Here is a 25,428-nt window from a genome sequence, read left to right as displayed (position 1 = left end):
GGTGTTTTTTTCACTTTTGCCCGACAAATAATTTTTTTTTGTTTCGCCATAGCTTATGTGAAGAAATGATTGATGTCATTATAAAGTAGGAAAATACAGGAGAAAAATCACAAAAGTGGAAAAAAAAAAAAAGTGTTCTTAAGGGGTTAATAATAACAGAAGTTGAACAATTAAATAATAAAGGAAACAGCTTTTAATGCCACAAAATGAAGACAACACGCTTCAAGGGAATTGCTCCCCTCTCCGTCAGGTCCGCAATTCATAAAAGCAATATATAAATTTAGATACAGAGAAAACCAACAAAATCCCCTGACCTGGGGTCATGTGACATCACGGGTGCACATGTAGAGTGCGTGCACAATGCATGTTATACAGTGGTAGATAATCAGACAGTTATATATGCAAAACTAGCAGCAGTTATAATATAAGGCTTTACAGTGTACAGATATATTGCATATAGTTTTCAATCATATATTACATGGTCAAATAGTTATTATTGTGTTCGCACATCGGCAAGTGCGATGTGCTGTAGCTTCTTCTATTATTCATACAGAGAAGCTCCGATCGTAACGTTGGGTGGTGCTTGAAATACACTCTGTCTAGTACAGGAGACAGTGCAAGTACAACAGCGAGATCAGCTGTGCAGCATCCCTCCCGTCCTGGCTCCGGATGGAAGACACTCAACAAGGACATCACAAAACAGCTCTGTTGGTCTGATATTCAGGGGCAAAAGATGGAATTCCTGACAAAACAAACTTTTTTTTGTAGCAGAGATCAGAATGGCAGAGAAAATTAAGGTAGTATGAGAGGTCCCATTTCTGAAAGTCCTATTCTGAGCGGGACATGAATGATACAGAAATATGTAATATATATAGTACTGTAATTAGGCAAATAGATATCTATCTTGTGATGTACTGGGCTTGACTAATGCAATAGTAGGGAATTTTGTAGAAGCGCCACAGTAAGTATTTGAGTTGTTACAGTTTAAAATGGGATACATAAAGAAAAAATCTGCAACATAGGAAAATAAAAGATATTTGCAGATGCAGAATTTTGTAGAAGAATAAGAGGAGCAAAAACGTAGTAAATTCTTAATGATATGTAGAAAACAGAGGCAGTAATAATGTGCCTGTTATGCTGCCAAGTATGTTTATAATGATGGCGTACAGATAAGTGATACCATGAATTTTAGAGCACGCACATACTGTAAGACTGGATTTTCATATATATATATATATATATATATATATATATATATATATATATATATATATGTGTGTATGTGTTACGCCGAGCGCTCCGGGTCCCCGCTCCTCCCCGGAGTGCTCACAGCGTTCTCCTGTTCGCAGCGCCCCGGTCAGACCTGCTGACCAGGTGCGCTGCGATAATGTCCCTAGCCGGGATGCGATTCGCGATGCGCATCCCGACCCGCTTACCAGACTCGTTCCCCGTCTGTGCTGTCCCGGCGCGCGCGGCCCCGCTCCCTAGGGCGCGCGCGCGCCGGGTCTTTGCGATTTAAAGGGCCGGTGCGCCACTGATTGGCGCATGGGTTTTAATCAGTATCACCCCCTGTGCACTTCCCTATTTATACCTCACTTCCCCTGCACTTCCTTGCCGGATCTTGTTGCCATTGTGCCAGTGAAAGCGTTTCCTTGTGTGTTCCTAGCCTGTGTTCCAGACCTCCTGCCGTTGCCCCTGACTACGATCCTTGCTGCCTGCCCTGACCTTCTGCTACGTCCGACTCTGCTCTTGTCTACTCCCTTGTACCGCGCCTATCTCAGCAGTCAGAGAGGTTGAGCCGTTGCCGGTGGATACGACCTGGTTGCTACCGCCGCTGCAAGACCATCCCGCTTTGCGGCGGGCTCTGGTGAAAACCAGTAGCAACTTAGAACCGGTCCACCGACACGGTCCACGCCAATCCCTCTCTGGCACAGAGGATCCACCTCCAGCCTGCCGAATCCTGACAGTAGATCCGGCCATGGATCCCGCTGAGGTCCCGCTGCCAGTTGTCGCTGACCTCACCACGGTGGTCGCCCAGCAGTCGCAACAGATAGCGCAACAAGGCTACCAGCTGTCTCAACTGACCGTGATGCTACAGCAGCTTCTACCACAGCTTCAGCAACCATCTCCTCTGCCAGCTCCTGCACCTCCTCCACAGCGAGTGGCCGCATCCAGCCTCCGTTTATCATTGCCGGACAAATTTGATGGGTACTCTAAATTTTGCCGTGGTTTTCTCTCACAATGTTCCCTGCATTTGGAGATGATGTCGGACCAATTTCCAACTGAAAGGTCAAAGGTGGCTTTCGTGGTAAGCCTTCTGTCTGGGAAAGCCCTGTCATGGGCCCCACCTCTCTGGGACCGCAATGATCCTGTCACTGCCTCTGTACACTCTTTCTTCACGGAGATTCAAAGTGTCTTCGAGGAACCAGCCCGAGCCTCTTCTGCCGAGACCGCCCTGCTGAACCTGGTCCATGGTAATTCTTCTGTTGGCGAGTACGCCATCCAATTCCGTACTCTCGCCTCCGAATTGTCCTGGAATAACGAGGCCCTCTGCGCGACCTTCAAAAAAAGGCCTATCCAGTAACATAAAAGATGTGCTGGCCGCACGAGAAATCCCTGCTAACCTGCATGAACTTATTCATCTGGCCACCCGCATTGACATGCGTTTTTCCGAAAGGCGTCAGGAGCTCCGCCAGGATATGGACTTTGTTCGCACGAGGCGGTTTCTATCCCCGGCTCCGCTCTTCTCTGGTCCGCTGCAATCCGTTCCTGTGCCTTCCGCCGTGGAGGCTATGCAAGTTGACCGGTCTCGCCTGACACCTCAAGAGAGGACACGCCGCCGCATTGAGAACCTTTGCCTGTACTGTGCCAGTACCGAACACTTCTTGAAGGATTGTCCTATCCGACCTCCACGTCAGGAAAGACGCACTCCGACTCCGCACAAAGGTGAGACAGCTCTAGGTGTGAACTCTGCTTCTCCACGTCTTACTGTGCCTGTGCGGATTTCTTCTTCTACCTTCTCCTTCTCAGCTGTGGCCTTCTTGGATTCCGGATCTGCAGGAAATTTAATTTTGGCCTCTTTCGTTAACAGGTTCAACATCCCGGTGACCAGTCTCGCCAGACCCCTCTACATCGCCTCTGTTAATGATGAAAGATTGGATTGTACTGTGCGTTACCGCACGGAACCCCTCTTAATGTGCATTGGACCCCATCACGAAAAGATTGAATTTCTGGTCCTCTCTAACTGCACTTCTGAAATTCTTCTTGGACTACCTTAGCTTCAACGCCATTCCCCAACCCTCGATTGGACCACCGGGGAGATCAAGAACTGGGGTACTACTTGCCACAAAAACTGTCTTATGTCTGCTCCCAGTCCTGTCAGTCAAAACCCTATGGCTCCTCCGATACCAGGTCCCCCCAAGGCCTATCTGGACTATGCTGATGTTTTTTGCAAAAAACAAGCAGAGACCTTGCTTCCTCATAGGCCTTATGACTGTCCTATTGACCTCCTCCCTGGTACTACTCCACCCCGGGGCAGAATCTATCCTCTGTCCGCTCCGGAAACACAAGCCATGTCGGAATACATCCAAGAGAATTTAAAAAGGGGATTTATCCGCATGTCTTCCTCCCCTGCCGGAGCTGGATTTTTCTTCGTCTCCAAAAAAGACTGCTCCTTACGACCTTGCATTGATTACCGCGGTCTTAATAAAATCACTATAAAAAAACGCTATCCCCTACCTCTTATCTCGGAACTCTTTGACTGCCTACGTGGCGCCAACATCTTTACCAAATTGGACTTAAGAGGTGCATATAATCTCATCCGCATCAGGGAAGGGGACGAGTGGAAGACCGCGTTTAACACCAGAGATGGACACTTTGAATATCTGGTTATGCCTTTTGGGCTTTGCAACGCCCCTGCCGTCTTCCAAGACTTTGTAAATGAAATTTTTCGTGATCTTCTATATACCTGTGTTGTGGTCTACCTGGACGATATTTAGATTTTTTCTTCTAACCTAGAAGAATACCGCCGGCATGTCCGCATGGTTCTTCAGAGACTTCGGGACAATCAGTTATATGCCAAAATGGAAAAATGTCTCTTTGAATGTCAATCTCTTCCCTTCCTAGGATACTTAGTCTTTGGCCAGGGACTCCAAATGGACCCGGACAAACTATCAGCCGTATTGGATTGGCCACGCCCCTCCGGACTCCGAGCTATCCAACGTTTCTTGGGGTTTGCCAACTATTACAGACAATTTATTCCACATTTTTCCACTATTGTGGCCCCAATTGTGGCCCTAACCAAGAAAAACGCCAACCCTAAGTCCTAGCCTCCTCAAGCGGAAGAGGCGTTCAACCATCTCAAAACCGCCTTTTTTTCTGCTCCCGTACTCTCCAGACCTGATCCATCTAAACCCTTCTCACTGGAGGTAGACGCCTCCTCGGTGGGAGCTGGAGCGGTACTCCTACAGAAAAATTCTTCCGGACATGCTGTTACTTGTGGTTTCTTTTCTAGGACCTTCTCTCCGGCGGAGAAAAACTACTCCATTGGTGATCGAGAACTACTGGCCATAAAACTGGCTCTCGAGGAATGGAGGCACCTGCTGGAGGGATCCAAATACCCGGTTATTATATACACTGATCACAAGAATCTCGCTTATCTTCAGTCTGCCCAACGGCTGAACCCTCGCCAGGCTAGGTGGTCGTTGTTCTTTACCCGTTTTAACTTTGAAATTCATTTTCGCCCCGCTGACAAGAACATTAGGGCTGACGCTCTCTCTCGTTCATCGGATGCCTCTGAAATGGAAGCTTCCCCGCAACACATTATTCCTCCGGACTGTCTGATCTCCACTTCTCCAGCTTCCATCAGACAAACTCCTCCAGGGAAGACCTTCGTCTCTCCACGCCAGCGCCTCAGGATTCTCAGGTGGGGACACTCCTCACACCTCGAAGGCCATGCTGGCATCAAAAAATCCGTCCAGCTCATCTCTCGTTTTTATTGGTGGCCTACCCTGGAAGCTGATGTTGCTGATTTTGTTCGGGCTTGTACAGTCTGTGCCCGGGACAAGACCCCTCGCCAGAAGCCTGCCGGTCTCCTCCATCCTCTGCCTGTTCCTGAGCGACCATGGTCTCAGATTGGTATGGACTTTATTAATTACAGATTTACCTTTATCCCATGGCAACACAGTTATTTGGGTGGTCGTTGATCGGTTCTCCAAGATGGCACATTTTATCCCTCTTCCAGGTCTTCCTTCTGCGCCTCAGTTGGCGAAACAATTTTTTGTGCACATTTTTCGCCTTCACGGGCTTCCTACGCATATCGTCTCGGATAGAGGCGTTCAATTTGTGTCGAAATTCTGGAGGGCCCTCTGTAATCAGCTTAAAATCAAATTAAACTTCTCGTCTTCTTATCATCCCCAATCCAATGGGCAAGTGGAAAGAGTTAATCAGGTTCTTGGTGACTATTTGCAACATTTTGTTTCCTCCCGCCAGGATGACTGGGCCGATCTTCTACCATGGGCCGAATTCTCGTACAATTTCAGAGTCTCTGAGTCTTCCGCTAAATCCCCATTTTTTGTGGTGTACGGCCGTCACCCTCTTCCCCCCCCTCCCCACTCCCATGCCTTCTGGTTTGCCCGCTGTTGATGAGGTGACTCGGGACTTCTCCACCGTCTGGAAAGAGACTCAAAAATCTCTCCTACAGGCCTCATCCCGGATGAAGAAACATGCCGACAAAAAAAGAAGAACTCCTCCTGTCTTTTCTCCAGGAGACAAAGTATGGCTCTCCGCCAAGTATGTCCGCTTTCGTGTCCCCAGTTATAAACTGGGACCACGTTATCTTGGTCCTTTTAAAATCAAATGCCAAATCAACCCTGTCTCCTACAAACTCCTTCTTCCGCCTTCTCTCCGTATTCCTAATGCTTTTCAGGTCTCTCTCCTTAAACCACTCATCCTTAACCACTTCTCTCTAAGGTTGTTGCTCCTACTCCTGTTTCCTGGTCCTCTGACATCTTCTCGGTTAAAGAAATTCTGGCATCCAAGACGGTCAGAGGTAAAAAAAAAATTCTTGTAGATTGGGAGAATTGCGGCCCAGAGGAGAGGTCATGGGAACCCGAGGACAACATCATTGACAAGGACCTTATCCACAAATTCTCAGGTTCTAAAAAGAGGGGGAGATCCAAGGGGGGGGGGTACTGTTACGCCGAGCACTCCGGGTCCCCGCTCCTCCCCGGAGCGCTCACAGCCTTCTCCTGTTCGCAGCGCCCCGGTCAGACCTGCTGACCAGGTGCGCTGCGATAATGTCCCCAGCCGGGATGCGATTCGCGATGCGGGACGCGCCCGCTCGTGATGCGCATCCCGACCCGCTTACCAGACTCGTTCCCAGTCTGTGCTGTCCTGGCGGTCTTTGCAATTTAAAGGGACGGTGCGCCACTGATTGGGTTTTAATCAGTATCTTCACCTGTGCACTTCCCTATTTATACCTCACTTCCCCTGCACTTCCTTGCCGGATCTTGTTGCCATTGTGCCAGTGAAAGAGTTTCCTTGTGTGTTCCTAGCCTGTGTTCCAGACCTCCTGCCGTTGCCCCTGACTACGATCCTTGCTGCCTGCCCTGACCTTCTGCTACGTCCGACTCTGCTCTTGTCTACTCCCTTGTACCGCGCCTATCTCAGCAGTCAGAGAGATTGAGCCGCTGCCGGTGGATACGACGTGGTTGCTACTGCCGCTGCAAGACCATCCCGCTTTGCGGCGGGCTCTGGTGAAAACCAGTAGCAACTTAGAACCGGTCCACCGACACGGTCCACGCCAATCCCTCTCTGGCACAGAGGATCCACCTCCAGCCTGCCGAATCCTGACAATATATATATATATATATATATATATATATATATATATATATATAGTCAATTTTTTTCGGAAGCATGCAGGAAATAGAATGGTTCTCTTTCTTTTTACATTATCAGGGTTATTTTCACAGATATGGCAAGATGCAGGTAAACCCTGGCTTTATGTTGCTCCATACAGTTGGATCCTTTAGTGGATTAGTTCAGTTTTTTCATTAAGCCCATGTGGTTGGAGTGACTTCAAATTGTAGATCAAGAACATTTCCCTTTTGACCAGTGCTTCAAATCTATTGGTGACGTGAGTGGAAATCTGGTCAATAGAAATAATCAATTTGGGGTTTAGATTATCCAAGTGCATTCTTCTGCAATGACGTGATAGGCCAGGCAGCTGGAAATTCTTTTTTAAGTTTGTACAATGTTTATTTAGCCTGAAATGTAGAGGATGGATTGTATGCCCAACATACTTCGTCATGACTGGGGGTGGGCAGGGAGAAGTGAGCTCTAAAGCTGTCCCTATAAATAACTGTCCCTTCCTACTTGCCCAATTGCCCTAAATGATGGATCGACAACTTGGAGCCTGTCCCATCCTTGCGCTAAAGTGCGCTAAACCAGAAGATGCAGGGGATGAACAGGTTAACTGGTCAGAAATCAAGGACACTGTTCACACTGGACTTAGAACAAGGAACACACTAGACACCCCACTCCAAGCATGGAGGGATATCAATACCAAAGCCAAATAGGCTCCTAGCCAGGGTGCACTCTCCACTGAGTGATGAGGATACTGGCCTAGGAGGTAACAAAATCCAAAATACAACCAGACGGATTAGCCCGAGGCTCAGAACAGGATTCTATCCTCGGAGTTGCAGCATCAAACAAGGTCAAAACAGGACTGACACAGTGTGAATACAGACTAAGGCAACACAAAGCAAATGCAAAACGAACATACACAAATACTAAAACCCAACAAATGTACTAAAACAAAGCAGGCAAGTCTATACATCAAACAGGGCAGATAACCATGGCTAAAACTCAGAATATGTGCTCAGACAAACATAGCTCAGGTGCTTCATAAACAAGACATGATCAGAGTACAAGTATAATTACCAGCAGAGAATTCCAGCAGTTTACACAGAAACCGTTTAGACAAAAACAATGTCTGAACAGGACCCAAGGGAGAAAATACAGAAAAACAGACATTACACTTCTTTTTGCACTTGCATTCAATCAAGTATACAATGAATTTCGATTAGCATGTGAGAGGTTTCTTTATTTGAAAGGATTCTCCTGTGTGTGTGCTGGTAAAGGTAGTGGTGCTATGTTAGACTGTCGTGCAGCATAGGCATCTAGGTTTCTTACATATACCGTATATATGCCCCTTTTCTTTGGATGGACTGTTCTGCCCCGAGTCTGCTCCCTTTCTATAACGCGGGGCCACGGCGTGGCCTCGCATCATAGCGGATCAGGCCCGACCTGTGGCTAATACCGTGCAGCACTGATCTGGCATGCCGCACGTTATTAACCCTTTAGGCTCGGCGTTCAAAGTTGATTGCCATGTCTATAGTGGAAGTAAAGTACTCCCGGCTAGCTCAGTCTGCTGTTTAAGACTGCCACGGCGAAATCACGGTGCCCCAAACAGCTGGAACACACAAGGCGGGCCCCCTACCTTCCTTCTGCGTTTCCGATCGCCGAATGACTGTTCAGTGCCTGACATCCAGGCATGAGCAGTCAAGTGGCAAAATCATTGATTAATGTTATCCTATGGGATAACAATGATCAATGTAAAATATCAGTGTGTGCAGTGTTATAGCCGCATGCTGTGGTATCGCCGCATGCTGAAATGTCCGAATTATAAAAATATATTGTTAATTAAACCGCATGGTCAATGGCTAGAGATGAGCGAACTTACAGTAAATTTGATTTGTCACGAACTTCTTGGCTCGGCAGTTGATGGCTTTTCCTGCATAAATTAGTTCAGCTTTCAGGTGCTCCGGTGGGCTGGAAAAGGTGGATACAGTCCTAGGAGACTCTTTCCTAGGAATGTATCCACCTTTTCCAGCCCACTGGAGCACCTGAAGGCTGAACTAATTTATCCATATATCAACTGGCTCCAGAAAGTTAAACGGATTTGTAAATTACTTCTAATAAAAAATCTTAATCCTTTCAGTACTTATGAGCTTCTGAAGTTAAGGGTGTTCTTTTCTGTCTAAGTGTTCTCTGATGACATGTGTCTCGGGAAACGCCCAGTTTAGAAGAGGTTTGCTATGGGGATTTGTTTCTAAACTGGGTGGTTCCCGAGACACGTGTCATCAGAGAGCACTTAGACAGAAAAGAACAACCTTAACTTCAGAAGCTCATAAGTACTGAAAGGATTAAGATTTTTTATTAGAAGTAATTTACAAATCCGTTTAACTTTCTGGAGCCAGTTGATATATAAAAAAAAGTTTTTTGCTGGATAACCCCTTTAAGGACCCGGCCATTTATTGCACATCTGACCACTGTCACTTTAAGCATTAATAACTCTGGGATGCTTTTAATTTTCATGATTCTGAGATTGTTTTTTGTGACATATTCTACTTCAAGTTAGTGGTAAATTTTAGTTGATACTTGCATCATTTCTTGGTGAAAAATTCCAAAATTTTATGAAAAAATAATAATTTACAATTTTTCAAATTTTGAAACTCTCTGCTTGTAAGGAAAAAAGACATTCCAAATAAATGATATATCGATTCACGTATACAATATGTCTACTTTATGATTGCATCATAAAGTTGACATATCTTTACTTTTGGACGACATCAGAGGGCGTCAAACTTCAGCAGCAATTTTCTAATTTAAAAAAAAAATTTCAGGGACCAGTTCAGTTTTGAAGTGGATTTGAAGGGCCTTCATATTAGAAATACCCCATAAATGATCCCATTATAAAAAATGCACCACCCAAAGTATTCAAAATGACAATCAGTAAGTGTGTTAACCCTTTAGGTGTTTCACAGGAATAGCAGCAAAGTGAAGGCGAAAATTCAAAATTTTCATTTTTTACACTCGCATGTTTTTGTAGACCCAGTTTTTGAATTTTTACAAGGGGTAATAGGAGAAAAAGCCCCCCCCCCCCCCCCCCCAAAAAAAAAAAAAATGTATAACTCAATTTCTCTTGAAAGCGAAGGAGAAACAATGGGATTTTGGAGAGTGAATTTTGCTGAAATGGTTTTTGGGGGGCATGTCGCATTTAGGAAGCCCCTATGGTGCCAGAACAGCAGAAAACCCCCACATGGCATACCATTTTGGAAACTATACTCCTCAAGGCATGTAACAAGGGGTCCAGTGAGCCTTAACACCCCACAGGTGTTTGACGACTTTTCGTTAATGTCGGATGTGTAAATTAAAAAATATATTTTTTTTATTTTTTATTAAGTGCAGTTTTTTTCCCAAATTTACCATATTTACAAAGGGTAATGGGAGAAAATGCCCCCCAAAATTGGTAACCCCATCTCTTCTGAGTATGTGGTTACAAATTAGGATGTAAAATGCTCTGCGGACGAACTACAATGCTCAGAAGAGGAGGAGTCACTTTTGGCTTTTGGAAAGTAAATTTTGCTGAAATGGTTTTTGAGGGGCATGTCGCATTTAGGAAGCCCCTATGGTGCCAGAACAGCAAAAAAGACCCACATGGCATAATATTTTGGAAACTACACCCCTAAAGGAATGTAACAAGGGGTACAGTGAGCCTTAACACCTCACAGGTGTTTGACGACTTTGTTAAAGTCGGATGTGTAAATGAAAAAAAAAAAAATTTCACTAAAATGCAGTTTTCCCCCCAAATTTTACATTTTTACAAGGGGTAATAGGAGAAAATGACCCATGAGTATGGAAATACCCATGTGTGGACGTCAAGTGCTCTGCTGGCACACTACAATGTTCAGAAGAGAAGGAGCGCTATTGAGCTTTTGGAGAGAGAATTTGTTTGGAATGGAAGTTGGGGGCCATGTGCGTTTACAAAGCCCCCCGTGGTGCCAGAACAGTGGACCCTCCCACATGTAACCCCATTTTGGAAACTGAGGATTTACACCCCACTGGCATTTGACAGAATTACATTTTTCATTTTCACTGTTCCAAAAATCTTACACGTGTGGGGCGTAAATGCTCACTGTACCCCTTATTACATCACATGAGGGGTGTAGTTTCCAAAATGGGGTCACATGTGGTGGTAGGGGTCCATTGTTCTGGCACTATGGGGGCTTTGTAAACACACGTGGCCTTCAATTCCGGACAAAATTTCTCTTCAAAAGCCCAATGGCGCTCCTTCTCTTCTGAGCATTGTAGTGCAATTTTTGAATTTTTACAAGGGGTAAAAGGAGAAAATGTATACTTCTATTTGTAGCCCAATTTCTCTCGAGTAAGGACATACCTCATATGTCTATGTAAAGTGTTCGGTGGGCGCAGTAGAGGGCTCAGAAGCGAAGGAGCGACAAGGGGATTTTAGAGAGTATGTTTTTCTGAAATAGTTTTTGGGGGGCATGTCGCATTTAGGAAGCCACTATGGTGCCAGGACAGCAAAAAAAAAAAACCACATGGCATACCATTTTGGAAACTAGACCCCTTGAGGAACGTAACAAGGGATAAAGTGAGCCTTAATACCCCACAGGTGTTTCACGACTTTTGCATATGTAAAATAAAAAAAATTCTCACTAAAATGTGGGTTTCCCCCCAAATTTCACATTTTTGCAAGGGTTAATAGCAGAAAAGACCCGCCAAAATTTGTAACCCCATCTCTTTTGAGTATGGAGGTACCCCATAAGTGGACCTGAAGTGCACTGAGGGCGAACTACAATGCTCAGAAGAGAAGGCGTCATATTTGGCTTTTTGAGAGCAAATTTTGCTCGGGGGGCATGTCGCATTTAGGAAGCCCCTATGGTGCCAGAAAAGCAAAAAAAAAACACATGGCATACCATTTTGGAAACTAGACCCCTCACAGAATGTAATGAGGGGTACAGTGAGCATTTACCCCCCACTGGTGTCTGACAGATCTTTGGAACAGTGGTCAGTGAAAATGAAAAATTTTGCACAGCCCACTGTTCCAAAGATCCGTCAGACACCTGTGGGGTGTAAATTCTCACTGTACCCCTTATTACATTCCGTGAGGGGTGTAGTTTCCAAAATGGGGTCACATGTGGGTGTGTTTTTTTTTTTTGTGTTTGTCAGAATCAGCCACCCCTGTGCAAATCACCTCAAATGTACATGGCGCACTCTCCCTTCTGGGCCTTGTTGTGTGCCCCCAGAGCACTTTGCGCCCACATATGGGGTATCTCCGTACTCGGGAGAAATTGCGTTACAAATTTTGGGGGGCGTTTTTCCCTTTTATCTCTTGTGAAAATGAACAGTATGGTGCAACACCAGCATGTTAGTGTAAAATTTTTTATTTTTTTACACTAACATGCTGGTGTAGACCCCAACTGTTCCTTTTCATAAGGGGTAAAAGGAGAAAAAGCCCCCCAAAATTTGTTAGGCAATTTCTCCCGAGTACGGCGATACCCCATATGTGACCCTATTCTGTTGCCTTGAAATACGACAGGGCTCCAAAGTGAGAGCGCCATGCGCATTTGAGGCCTGAATTAGGGACTTGCATAGGGGTGGACATAGGGGTATTCTATGCCAGTGATTCCCAAACAGGGTGCCTCCAGCTGTTGCTAAACTCCCAGCATGCTTGGACAGTCAATTGCTGTCCAGAAATGCTGGGAGTTTTTGTTTTGCAACAGCTGGAGGCTCCATCTTAGAAACACTGCTGTACAATACATTTTTCATTTTTATTGGGGTGGTGGGGGGGCAGTGTACGTGTGTATATGTAGTGTTTTACTCTTTATTTTATGTTAGTGTAGTGTAGTGTTTTTAGGTTACATTCACACTGACGGCGGATTACACTGAGTCTCCCGCTAGGAGTTTGAGCTGCGGCGGAAAATTTGCCGCAGCTCAAATTTGTAGCGGGTAACTCACTGTAATCTGCCGCCAGTGTGAATGTAGCCTGTACATTCACATGGGAGGGGGGGCAAAACTACAACTCCCAGCATGCACTGATAGATCATGCATGCTGGGAGTTGTAGTTTTGCAACAGCTGGAGGCACACTGGCTGGAAAATCTTGAGTTAGGTTCTATGACCTAACTCAGTATTTTCCAACCAGTGCGCCTCCAGCTGTTGCAAAACTACAACTCCCAGCATGTACTGATTGCGGAAGGGCATGTTGGGAGATGTAGTTATGCAATGACTGGAGCCACGCAAGTACAACTCCCAGGATGCAGAGACAGCCTTATGCTGTTCCTGAATGCTGGGAGTTGTAGTTTTGCAAGACTTAGAGGGGTTCAGGTTGTAAATCACTGTCCAGTGGTCTCAAAACTGTGGCCCTTCAGATGTTGCAAAACTACAACTCGCAGCATGCCCAGACAGCAAACAGCTGTCTGAGCATGCTGGGAGTTGTAGTTTTGCAACATCTGGAGGGCCACGGTTTAGAGACCACTGTAAACTGTGGCCCTCCGGATATTGCTAGGCAACAACTCACCTAGCAGGACCCGGAAGTATTGCTGCCGCCGCCGCACGTGGGGGAGGATCGCGAACGGGGATCTGGGATCCAGGTAGGGACCTTCGGCGCCGACCTTCCCTGGACGGTTCCCCCGTTTTGCCCGGACACCGATAGGTGGGCAAAGCGGGGGAACCGAACTTTAACCCCCCCTCCCCCGGTCTGCTATCGGTCGGTCGCTCGGCCGACCAATAGCAGGGATAGGAGGGGTGGCACCCCTGCCACCAAACTCCTATCCCTTTAGGGGGATCGAGGGTGTCTCGGACACCCCCGATCCCTCTTATTTTCCGGGACACCAGTGACCCGTATGACCCGGAATCGCGCAGATCGCAGGTCTGAATTGACCTGCGATTTGCGCGCATCGCGGTCATGGGGGGGGTCTCAGGACCCCCCTCGGCGATGTGTCGGGATGCCTGCTGTTAGATAACAGCAGTCATCCCGGCCCGATCACCGCTACCGGTGACGCGACGCTCCCGGAACCCCACGACGTACATGCACGTCGCCGCGCGCCAAGTGACACTTCGCGGCGCCGTGCATGTACGTCGCTCGTCGTGAAGGGGTTAAGGTCCACAGTGGAACCATTTTTATTAGGTAAATAAAATAAAAAACATGCGATGACACGTTTCGGGAGGATCTCTCCCTTCCTCAGATCAGGATCATTTTGATTTTGAGAGAGCCGCAGCGCCATCTACTACAGGTATTTTTCAAGCTTCTCCCCATATGGGGTATGGTCTATGGGGTTACAAATTTTGGGGTGCTTCTTTCCTATTTTCCCTTGAGAAAATGAAAAATTTAGGATAACACCAGCATTTTAGTTAGTGAAAAAAAAAATTTCTTCATTTTCCCATTCAACTTTAATGAAAAATCTTCAAACACCTGTGGAGTGTTAAGGCACACTATACCCCTTGTTACATTCCGTGAGGGGTGTATTTTTCAAAATGGGGTCACATGTGGGTATTTTTATTTTTATTTATTTTTTTTGCGGTTATGTCAGAACAGCTGTAAAATCAGCCACCCCTGTGCAAATCACCAATTTAGGCCTCAAATATACATAGTGCACTCTCATTCCTGGGCCTTGTTGTTCACCAGCAGAGCATTTTACGCCCACATATGGGGTATTTCCGTGCTCAGGAGAAATTGTGTTACAAATTTTGGGGGTATTTTTTCCCTTTTACCGCTTGTGAAAATATAAAGTATGGTGCAACACCAGCATGTTAGTGTAAATTTGTTTACATTTTTTTTACACTAACAGGCTGGTGTAGCCCCCAACTTTTCCTTTTCATAAGGGGTAAAAGGAGAAAAAGACCCGCAAAATACAGAAATACCCCATATGTGTCCCTAAACTGTTTCCTTGAAATACGACAGGGCTCCGAAGTGAGAGCGGCATGTGCATTTGAGGACTACATTAGGGATTGCATAGGGGTGGACATAGGGGTATTCTACCCCAGTGATTCCCAAACAGGGTGCCTCCAGCTGTTGCTTAACTCCCATCATGCCTGGACAGTCAGTGGCTGTCCGGAAATGCTGGGAGTTGCTGTTTTGCAACAGCTGGAGGCTCCGTTTTGGAAACACTGCCGTACGATACGGTTTTTCATTTTTATTGGGGGGGGGGGGAGGGACAGTGTAAGGGGGTGTATATGTAGTGTTTTACTCTTTATTATGTGTTAGTGTAGTGTAGTGTTTTTAGGCTACATTCACACTGGCGGGCGTTTACGGCGAGTTTCCCGCTAGGAGTTTGTGCTGCACGCGAAAAACTTTGAAGCAGAAAACTCACTGTAAACTCGCCCGTGTGAATGTACCCTGTACATTCACATGGGGGGGGGGGGGGGGCAAACCTCCAGCTGTTTCAAAACCACAACTCCCAGCATGTACTGACAGACCATGCATGCTGGGAGTTGTACTTTTGCAACAGCTGGAGGCACACTGGTTGGAAAACCTTCAGTTAGGTTCTGTTACCTAACTCAGTATTTTTAAACCAGTGTGCAACCAGCTGTTGCAAAACTACAACTCCCAGCATGTACTGATCGCCGAAGGGCATGCTGATGTAGTTATGCAACAGCTGGAGGTACACAACTACAACTCTCAGCATGCCGAGATAGCTGTTTGCTGTTTGGGCATGCTGGGATTTGCAGTTTTGCAACATCTGAAGTGCTACAGTTTAGAGACCACTGCACAGTGATTTCCAAACTGTGGCCCTCCAGCTGTTGCAAAACTACAAATCCCAGCATGCCCAAACAGTTGTGTGGGCATGCTGGGAATACTGTATAGTGGTCTCAAACTGTAGCCCTCCAGATGTTGCTAGGCACCGGCTTCCGTAGTCTGCAGCAGGGAGCCAGCCGCACGTCATCGCCGCCCGCCGATCGTCGCCGATGGGTAAGTGACCTCCGGCGCTGGTCACAGGACGGTTCTAACGTTCTGCCCCCACTATTGTGGGTGGGCAGAACCAAACATTAAACCCACCCCCCGATCTGCTATTGGTTGTCGCTTCTTGACGACCAATAGCAGGGATAGGAGGGGTGGCACCCTTACCACCTCACTCCTATCCCTTCAGGGGGATCGTGGGTGTCTTTGACAACCGGAACCCCCCTTATATTCTGGGTCACCGGGTCACCATAGACCCGTATGACCCGGAATCGGATTTGCGGCGATCCCCGACATGGGGGGGGGGGGGGGTCTCAGGCCCCCCCCCTGGACATTTGCACGGGATGCGTGCTGAATGATTTCAGCAGGCATCCCGGTCCGATCCCCGCCTGGCGCGCAGCGGGGACTGGAATTTCAACGGGCGTACAGGTACGCTCTGGGTCCTTAACGATCAAAAACCCAGGGTGTATCCATACGCCCTGGGGCCTTAAGGGGTTAAACGTATTCATTTTTGTTATGATTTTTTCCAAAAGTACAACAAAATCGAACCTATATAAGTAGGGTATCATTTTAATCGTATGGACCCACAAAATAAAGAGAAGGAGTCATGTTTACCGAAAAATGTACTGCATAGAAACGAAAGCCCCCAAAAGTTACAAAATTGTGGTTTTTCTTCAATTTTGTGGCACAGAGATTTGTAGATTTTTGGGTAAAATGACTGATGGAATTACAAAGTAGAATTGGTGGCGCAAAAAATAAGCCATCATATGGATTTTTAGCTGCAAAATTGAAAGAATTATTATTTTTTTTAAAGGTAAGGAGGAAAAAACGAAAGTGCACAAACGGAAAAGGGGTTAAGTGTACTTGAGGCAATCATGCCCAAAGTGTCAGTGCTCGTTGGAAAGTCACCACTGGTGTCTTTGGTAGGATCTTCCTTAGGTAAGGGTAACATAGTTCATAAGGTGAAGAGAATTCCACAGTCTCACTGCTCTTACAGTAAAGAAAGAATCCCTGTCTGTGCTTATGTAGAAACCTTCTTTCCTCAATACGTAGAGGATGCCCCCTTGTTATAGATACAGTCCTCGGTATAAATAGATCATGGGAGAGATCTCTGTAAGGTCCCCTTATATATTTATACATAGTTATTAGGTCTCCCCTAAGCCTTCTTTTTTTCTAAACTAAATAACCCTAATTCTGATAATCTGTTTGGGTACTGTAGTCCTCCCATTCCCCGTATTACACTGTTTGCCCATCTTTGAACCCTCTCCAGCTCCACTATATCTTTCTTGTACACTTGTAGAATTATTTCCTTGTCGTGGGCATCTATGCCCCTATTGATGTACCCCATGATTTTATTTGCTTTGGCAGCAGCTGCCCGACACTGGTCACTACAGCAAAATTTACTATTAAGTAAGACTCCCAAGTCCTTTTCCACGTCAGTCATCCCAAGTGTGCTCCCATTTAATATATTTTTCTTCCCCTTGTGCATTACCTTACATTTATCAGTGTTGAACCTCATCTGCCACTTTCCAGCCCAAATCTCCAACCTATCCAGATCAATTTTTAATAGTGCACTGTCCTCTATTGTGTTTACTGCTTTACAGAGTTTAGTATCATCTGCAAAGATTGCTACTTTACTATACAACCCCTCTACAAGGTCATTAATAAATATATTGAATAGAACAAGACCCAAGACTGACCCCTGTGGTACCCCACTAGTACCCCCCTGGGGGGGCGGAGCCGGTATTGCTGCCGGTCATTACGCACAGAGCAAGTGTGCTCTGTGCAGTAATGATAGCGGGGTGCCGCAGCGTAGATCCCGGGGGTCCCCAGCAGCGGGACCCCCGCGATCTGACATCTTATCCCCAATCCTTATAGTACCCCTTTAATAACCACTCTGTTTCCTATCACAGAGCCAGTTACTTATCTACTTGCACACATTTTTCCCCCAGTCCAATCCCTCTAATTTTATGCACCAACCTTCAATCAAATGCTTTGGAAAAATCCAAATATATCACATCCAGAGATTCCCTCTGGTCCAGTCTGGAGCTCACCTCCTCATAAAAGCTGATCAGGTTAGTTTGACAGGACCGATCCCTCATAAAGCCATGCTTACCGTATATGGGGTCATACATTTATTTTTATCAACATACTCTAAAATAGCATCTGTTAGAAAACCATCAAACAATTTACATACAACGGAGGTTAAACTAACAGGTCTATAATTCCCGGGGTCAACTTTTGACCCCTTTTTAAATATTGGCACCACATTTGCCATGTGCCAGTCCTGGGGAACAGTCCCTGTTACTATAGAGTCCTTGAATATTAAAAATAGGGGTCTGTCTATTATATTACTTAATTCCTTTAGAACACGGGGGTGAATGCCATCTGGACCTGACAATTTGTCTATTTTGATTTTTTGTAGGTGGCTCTGTACTTCTTCCTGGGTTAGACCGGTGACCTGTACTGGGGAGTTTATCTCGCTGTATTTCACCTGGCATTTCATTTTCCTCAGGGAATACAATGGAGAATAATTTGTTTAATATATTTGCTTTTTCCTGATCCCCGTCTATAATTTCTTCTTTATCATTTTTTAAAGGGCCAACACTTTCATTTTTAACCTTTTTGCTATCTATATAGTTAAATAACATTTTGGAGTAGTTTTACTCTCTTTGGCAATGAGTCTCTGTCTCTATTTTATCTGTTATCTGTTTTTTACATATTTTACATTTTTCTCTATAGTTTTTTAATGCTTCTTCACTGCCGTCCTGTTTTAGTAGTTTAAATGCTTTATTTTTGGCATTTATTGGCCCCTTAACATTTTTATTTATCCATATTGGTTTTCTTTTATTTCTGACCCTTTTATTTCCATAAGGTATTTACATCTTACAGTGAGAATTTAAGATATTTTTAAAAGTCTCCCATTTAGTGTCAGTATTCTTGTTTTTGAGGACATTATCCCAATTTATATTGTTAAAGGGGTACTCCGGTGCTAAGACCTCGTATCCCCTATACAAAGGATAGGGGATAAGATGCCTGATCTACTTCTGATTACTAGTGATCACAGGGACGGAACATAGTGACAAGATTGAGAGAGAATAAAGTAATTTTATTTTTGTAATCCAATATAGTATAATATAATGTTTTGGTCAGCAACTATAGGTCGCATTCCACTCACCACATAGCCCAGCTGACAACCATATTCATATACTAATTCACCCTCCGCAGCAATCCTCATATATGATGAAGGTCCTTAGAGACCGAAATGTTACATTATACTACATTGGATTGCAAAAATAAAATTACCTTATTCTCAATCTCGAATGGCAAGTTGTTATTAATACATACAATGAAGGAGTGGGATCATACTTGTGCACTGTTCATATAAGAAAGTGCCATATCCTATAATACATTGTCCTCAGAAGATTGGGAAACAGCTTTGTTTTACACCCCTTTGCTGTCCCTTTGCTGTTTATGGAATGCAGCTCCATCTTACCTCTAAATGCTAGGCCGTACTGAATGTAGTGAGGAGACTGCTGGACCCGAAGTGGAAGTTATGTGGCTTCTTTATTTGGCAAGAAAAATTATTGTCCAGTTCTAGCTCTGCTCCACTCCTTTAGCTATCAATTACTTAGTTACCTGTGTATCTCTTTTAGTTCACCTTGAAAGAGGGATTTACTAAAAACATAAAGTGCTACATAAATTCACTTCTGTATGGGTCCCATGGTATAGGGAGTACTGCATGAGAGGTTCACAGTCGTAGGCTGTGCGGTTTCCTGAGTCTCTAACTTGTCCTAAGGTGCTGTTGGGTGGGTCTCTCAGTCAAGGACATTTACTCATTTTGGTGCAGGCTTTCGTTTTTCATTGTCTACTTACGGACTAAGGATGACATGTATATTTTGAAAATGTGCATTTATATTTAATATTTTTTCTGGGAAATGCTTATATTGGCTACTGAAGTTTTCCTTTTCATGCTTCACAGGTAGATAAGTGAGTTTTGGGATAAGGGGGGGGAGGATGTTGGGGCAATTTTCTTTGCATTTCTGTATCTGTTTGCTGAATTTAAAAAAAAATTTAAAAAAATTGATAAAAAAAAAGAAGCTTTTCTATATATTTATGAATATGACATAGTACTGGACAAGGATTCGGTGTCTCAAAATACGTTAATACAATACAGTTACATACCCCATCCAAGTAAGTAGTACCATATCAAGTGCTGCTTTTCCGCAAATACAGCAACTACTATAAGTGTATGTAAATATATTCCTTCACACAGCATCCAAAAATAATTGCATCCCATGAGGTAAAAGTGGATGAACTGAGATACCTTACAGCTGACCTATAGGAAAAAGAAGGAAACAAAAATCAAAATGTTCAGAAAATATGTTTATAAACATGCATATTAAAGCATCATTACCTAAAGAAAAAATATTATGAGAGTACTATAGTAAACTGATGTACAGAACAAGACAGTCTATTGAAGTAAATTTATGCAGAATACCATTAAAAGTCATATATAGGTGGGCATGGGCACTAAAGCCTTTATTAATCGCTTTATCACCAGTTTCTTGGAACATTGCTGTTTTATCCTCACTTGACAACAATTGCCACTGATGTACTGATTTTGAGTGAAACCCAAAGTCAAACAATTGGTGGGGCTCTCTAGGCTTGAACTCCACTGAGACTATCTTCAAACATGTGCAGCATAGTGCTGCTTGTAATGTGTTTATGTCATATACCTATTAAGATGACAAAGTCAAATAGATTTCAGGTTTGATCATGCTTAACTCAATATGAACATTAAATGATGTTCAAACATAAAAAAAACAGGTGTTTTTGAAAATCACCAGAACTGTTTCTTAGCTTACATATAATGCAGTCTGTTTGCTGTATAGCAGCATATAGCCACAGAGACTCCATTAGAGTACTTACCCTGAAGCGAGTCATCATGTGGTCTGTAGCTGTCTAGTAGGGACCTTGTAATTCTCAATGGCCACAGTATAAAAAGATTATTAGATAGATTGATGTATGTTCTTTGTGTATATTTATGTATAGGCTTTCTTTGAGTCAAGTCCAACCAAATCTTGCTCATATAACCATTGTTTTTGACTGCTGGGGTTGCCATCTTTAGCTCTGCTTTGTCTTTCTTACATAATGGCACGCAAAACAGTGTTTCACTTTTGGTCTAATTAGTATATAGATATATATACCCCTTTTCCCATCCAATAATCTTTTATTTCACCTGGTAGCAGCCACTATTTTCTAGATCTGTTTGTTATTTGCACTTATACTAATTATTGTTTATTTTTTTATAAAATGTATTAAAATTACGCACAACATGAGCCAGAACACTCTCCAACATAACATTGTTTTACTTATTGTTTTAATGAACTTAAAATTAAAAAAGAAGGGAGGGTCTGCAAAGCAGTTTATCTTTTGACATAAAATGGTAGGAAAGAAGCGCTGGACATCAGATACTGAGAAGCTTGGCATGTAGTTGCAGTTCTGGGCTTAGAAAGAAACGTGTAGCTGGAAAAGCAGTTGTAGCAAGCTATCTGCAGTACATCTGTAGGACGATATGGCGTTCTCTATAGCGATCACTCCAAAGAGGCATCTTTGTGATACTGAATAGTCCCGTGCTGAATAGGGATATCTGTTTTGAAGTTAAATTGAGAGGGAATGTGAGACACTCTTGGAACATCTGCGATTAAAGTAGTTACATATCTGAGGCTGTTTAGGGAACCACTGAGGCTAAAACAAAAACAGAGATAAAAATCCAGCCTACTTTATGCTATGCATCCTTGTACACCAAAATGCTGTCCATGTGATGTAAGGTTTGTACTGCTTTTAAAATATTTAGATGTTGAAGGACATGTCCTAAGAAACAGTTCGGGACTTCCACATACTTTTCACATTTATAGTGTTATAGTGAGAAGGTGTTATTTAATTAGTTCAAGAACAGATCAGGTCCCCCCTTAGGCCAGCATTCACTCCTCTTGTTTATTTAGGGAAAAGTCGCCCAAATAGTAAAACCACTGTATTTCAGGAAAGAAGCAACTAAATAAAAACAGCGTTGGAATCAGGACAACTGATACAGAGATACAAAATGGTATAAAAATTGGAATTTCACACTGACTCTTTAAAGAAAAACTGTCAGCCTGTTCACCCACACTAAAACCAATACACTGGATTATAGTGTGCATGAACAGAAGTCCAACGAGGGCTCACTTACTTAAATATGTCCAGTAGGTCCTGAGATATGTTCCTAGAAGATCCTCTGCTAAATTCAGTGAATTGAGCGCAGGAGGTGGGGCTCTGTCCGCTCAATTTACATATTCATTGTCTGGGACTCCACATCTTACACAATTCACTAAATTTATCAGAGGATCTTCTGGGGGACATATCTCGGGACCTACTGGACATATTTAAAGGGTACCTTTCATCATTTTTTTTTATATATATTATAGATTAATGTATGCAGAATAACTTTCCAATTGCATGTTATTAAAAAATATGCTTTTTTCTATAAAATTTTCCACTTTGAAAAAAATGACCACTAGAGGTCTCCCTATCAGTCCTGGCCACAAGCCCTTTTTTTTAGATTTCAGACTCATGCTGGAGTATTAAATCTCAGACTGCAGCCGGGACACAGACAAGCTCAGCACTGCTCCCTGCCTGTCAATCAGACAGGCAGGAGCCAGCACAGCAGGGCATACTCCTGACTCTTCCTTACTGCAAGCCCTCATTTTACTATCTGAGCTCTGATCTTTCTTCTCTCTGCACATGCAGTTGTAAACAGAAAGGAGAAGATTCAGAGCTGCCAGCTGAGCTTGTCTCCAGGCTGCAGTCTGAAATTTTTTTTTCAAAGTGGAAAATTAAATAGAAAGAAGCATATTTTTTAATAACATGCAATTGGAAAGTTATTCTGCATACTAATCTACTAATTAATCTATAATATATCAAAAGTTTTTTTGATGAAATGTACCCTTTAACCCCTTGGGGACCGAGCCCATTTAGACCTTAAAGACCAGAGCATTTTTTGCAATTCTGACCACTGTCGCTTTAAGCATTAATAACTCTGGGATGCTTATACTCATGAATTTGATTCCAAGACAGTTTTTTTCGTGATATAGTCTACTTTATGTTATGTCGATATCATCGATACTTGCATCATTTCTTGGAGAAAAATAAAAAAAATGTCATGAAAAATTTGAATATTTTGCATTTTTATACCTTTGAAGCTCTCTGCTTGTAAGGAAAATAGACATACCATATAAATTATATATTAATTCACGTATACAATACGTCTACTTTATGTTGATATCATAAAGTTGACATGTTTTTGCTTTTTGAAGACATCAGAGGGATTCAAAGTTCAGCAGCAATTTTCCAAGTCAATTTCAAAATCTGAATTTTTAAGGGACCAGTTCAGTTTTGAAGTGAATTTGAGGGTCTTTAAGTTAGAAATACCCAATAATGGACCCCATTAGGAAAACTGCACCCCTCAATGTATTCAAAATGACATTCCGAAAGTTTGTTAACCCTTAAGGTGTTTCACAGGAATAGCAGCAAAGTGGAGGTGAAAATAAAAATAAAAACATTTTTACACTAACATGTTGTAGACCCATATTTTTTATTTTTTACAAGGGGTAAAAGGAGAAAAAAAAATTCTAACCCAATTTCTCTCAAGTAAGGAAATACCTCATATGTGGATGTAAAGTGCTCTGTGGGTGCACTAGAGGGCTCAGAAGAGAAGGAGCAACAATGGGATTTTGGAGAGGGAATTTTGCTGAAATGGTTTTTGGAGGGCATGTCTCATTTAGGAAGCCCCCATGGTGCCAGAACAGCGAAAAACACCCAACATGGCATACTATCTGGGAAACTAAACCCCTCAAGGAACGTAACAAGGGGTACAGTGAGCCTTAACACCCCACAGGTATTTGATGAATTTGCATTGAAGTTGGACGTGAAAAATGAAAAATTTTATTTTTTTACTACAATGCTGCTTTTACCCCAAATTTTTCATTTTTACAAGGGGTAATAGGTGAAAATGTCCCCCAAAATTTGTAACCCCATTTCTCTCGAGTAAGGAAATATCTCATATGTGGGTGCACTACAATGCTCAGAAGGGAAGGAGTGACAATGGAATTTTGGAGAGAGTATTTGGTTGTAATAGAAGTTTGGGGTCATTTGTGTTTACAAAGCCCCCATGTGACCCCATTTTGGAAACTACACCCCTCACAGAATTTAATAAGGGGTGCACTGAGCATTTACACCCCACTGGCGTTTAACAGATCTTTGTAACAGTGGGCTGTGCAATTGAAAAATTTAATTTTTCATTTTCACGGACCACTGTTCCAAAAATCTGTCAGACACCTGTGTGGTGTAAATGCTCATTGTACCCCTTGTTACATTCCATGAGTGGGATTTTATCGTTTATGTCAGTACCGCTGTAACCAGCAGCCACCCCTGTGCAAATCACCAGTTTAGGCCTCAAATGTACATAGTGCGCTCTCACTCCTGAGCCTTGTTGTGCGCCCGCAGAGCACTTTGCGTCCACACATTTCCGTACTTGGGAGAAATTGTGTTACAAATTTTGGGGGTCTTTTTTCCCCTTTTACCTCTTATGAAAATGAAAAGTATGGGGCAACACCAGCATGTTAGTGTGAAAAATTTAAAATTTTTACGCTAATATGCTGGTGTAGACCCCAACTTTACCTTTTCATAAGGATAAAAGGAGAAAAAGCCACCAAAAATTTGTAGCGCAATTTCTCCCGAGTACGGACATACCCCATGTGTGGCCGTAAAATGTTGCCTTGAAATACAACAGGGCTCCGAAGTGAGAGAGCGCCATGCGCATTTGAGGTCTAAAGGGATTTTCATAGGGGTGGACCCGGATGCAAGCATTACACTTGCCTCCTCCACCAAAAATACTGTATATCAGTTTTCCCCTAACAGGGTGCCTCCAGCTGTTGCAAAACTCCCAACATGCCTGGACAGTCAATGTGTGTCTGGCAATACTAGGAGTTGTTATTATGCAACAGCTGGAGGCTCCGTTTTGGAAAAACTGACGTACAAGACGTTTTTCATTTTTATTTTAGGGGGGGGGGGGGGCGCACAGTGTAAGGGTGTAATGTATATGTAGTGTTTTACTCTATTTAGGGTTAATGTAGTGTAGTGTTTTAGGGTACATTCACACGGGCAGGGGTTTACAGTGAGTTTCCCGCTGGGGGGGGGGGGGGGCAAAACTACAACTCCCAGCATGCACTTACAAACCATGCATTCTGGGAGTTGTGCAACGGTAACAGACTACTGCAGTGTTTCCGCACCACTGTCTGTTTCCTAACTCAGTGTGACTCCAACCCATGTGACTCCAGCTGTTGCAAAACTACAACTCCCAGCATGCATGGTCTGTCAGTGCATGCTGGAAGTTGTAGTTTTGCAACAGCAGGAGGCACACAGGTTGGAAAACACTGACTTAGGAAACAGACAATGCTTCCCAACCAGCGTGCCTCCAGTTGTTGCAATACTACAGCTCCCAGCATGCCCAGACAGCCGAAGGGCATGTTGGGAGTTGTAGTTATGCAACAACTGGAGGAGAACAGTTTGGAGACCTAAATGGCCAGATGTTGCCGAATTACAACTCCCAGCATGCCTGGACAGT

At 43.8% G+C, this 25,428-nt stretch overlaps 1 protein-coding gene across 1 annotated transcript in view; it reads right to left on the bottom strand.

Moving 5' to 3' along the window:
• CALCRL (calcitonin receptor like receptor) overlaps positions 1-25,428 on the bottom strand; it is a 264,381-nt gene that overhangs the window by 45,530 nt on the left and 193,423 nt on the right. Inside the window, exon 8 of the mRNA XM_056533480.1 lies at positions 19,950-20,103. Coding sequence (XP_056389455.1) covers positions 19,950-20,103 — 154 coding nt within the window. The remainder of the gene's footprint in view (positions 1-19,949; positions 20,104-25,428) is intronic.

The sequence above is a fragment of the Hyla sarda genome, chromosome 8 (assembly GCF_029499605.1).
Source record: "Hyla sarda isolate aHylSar1 chromosome 8, aHylSar1.hap1, whole genome shotgun sequence".
NCBI lineage: Eukaryota > Metazoa > Chordata > Amphibia > Anura > Hylidae > Hyla > Hyla sarda.
Note: the sequence above shows the minus strand (reverse complement) of the source record. Positions and strands in the feature narration are given on the sequence as shown.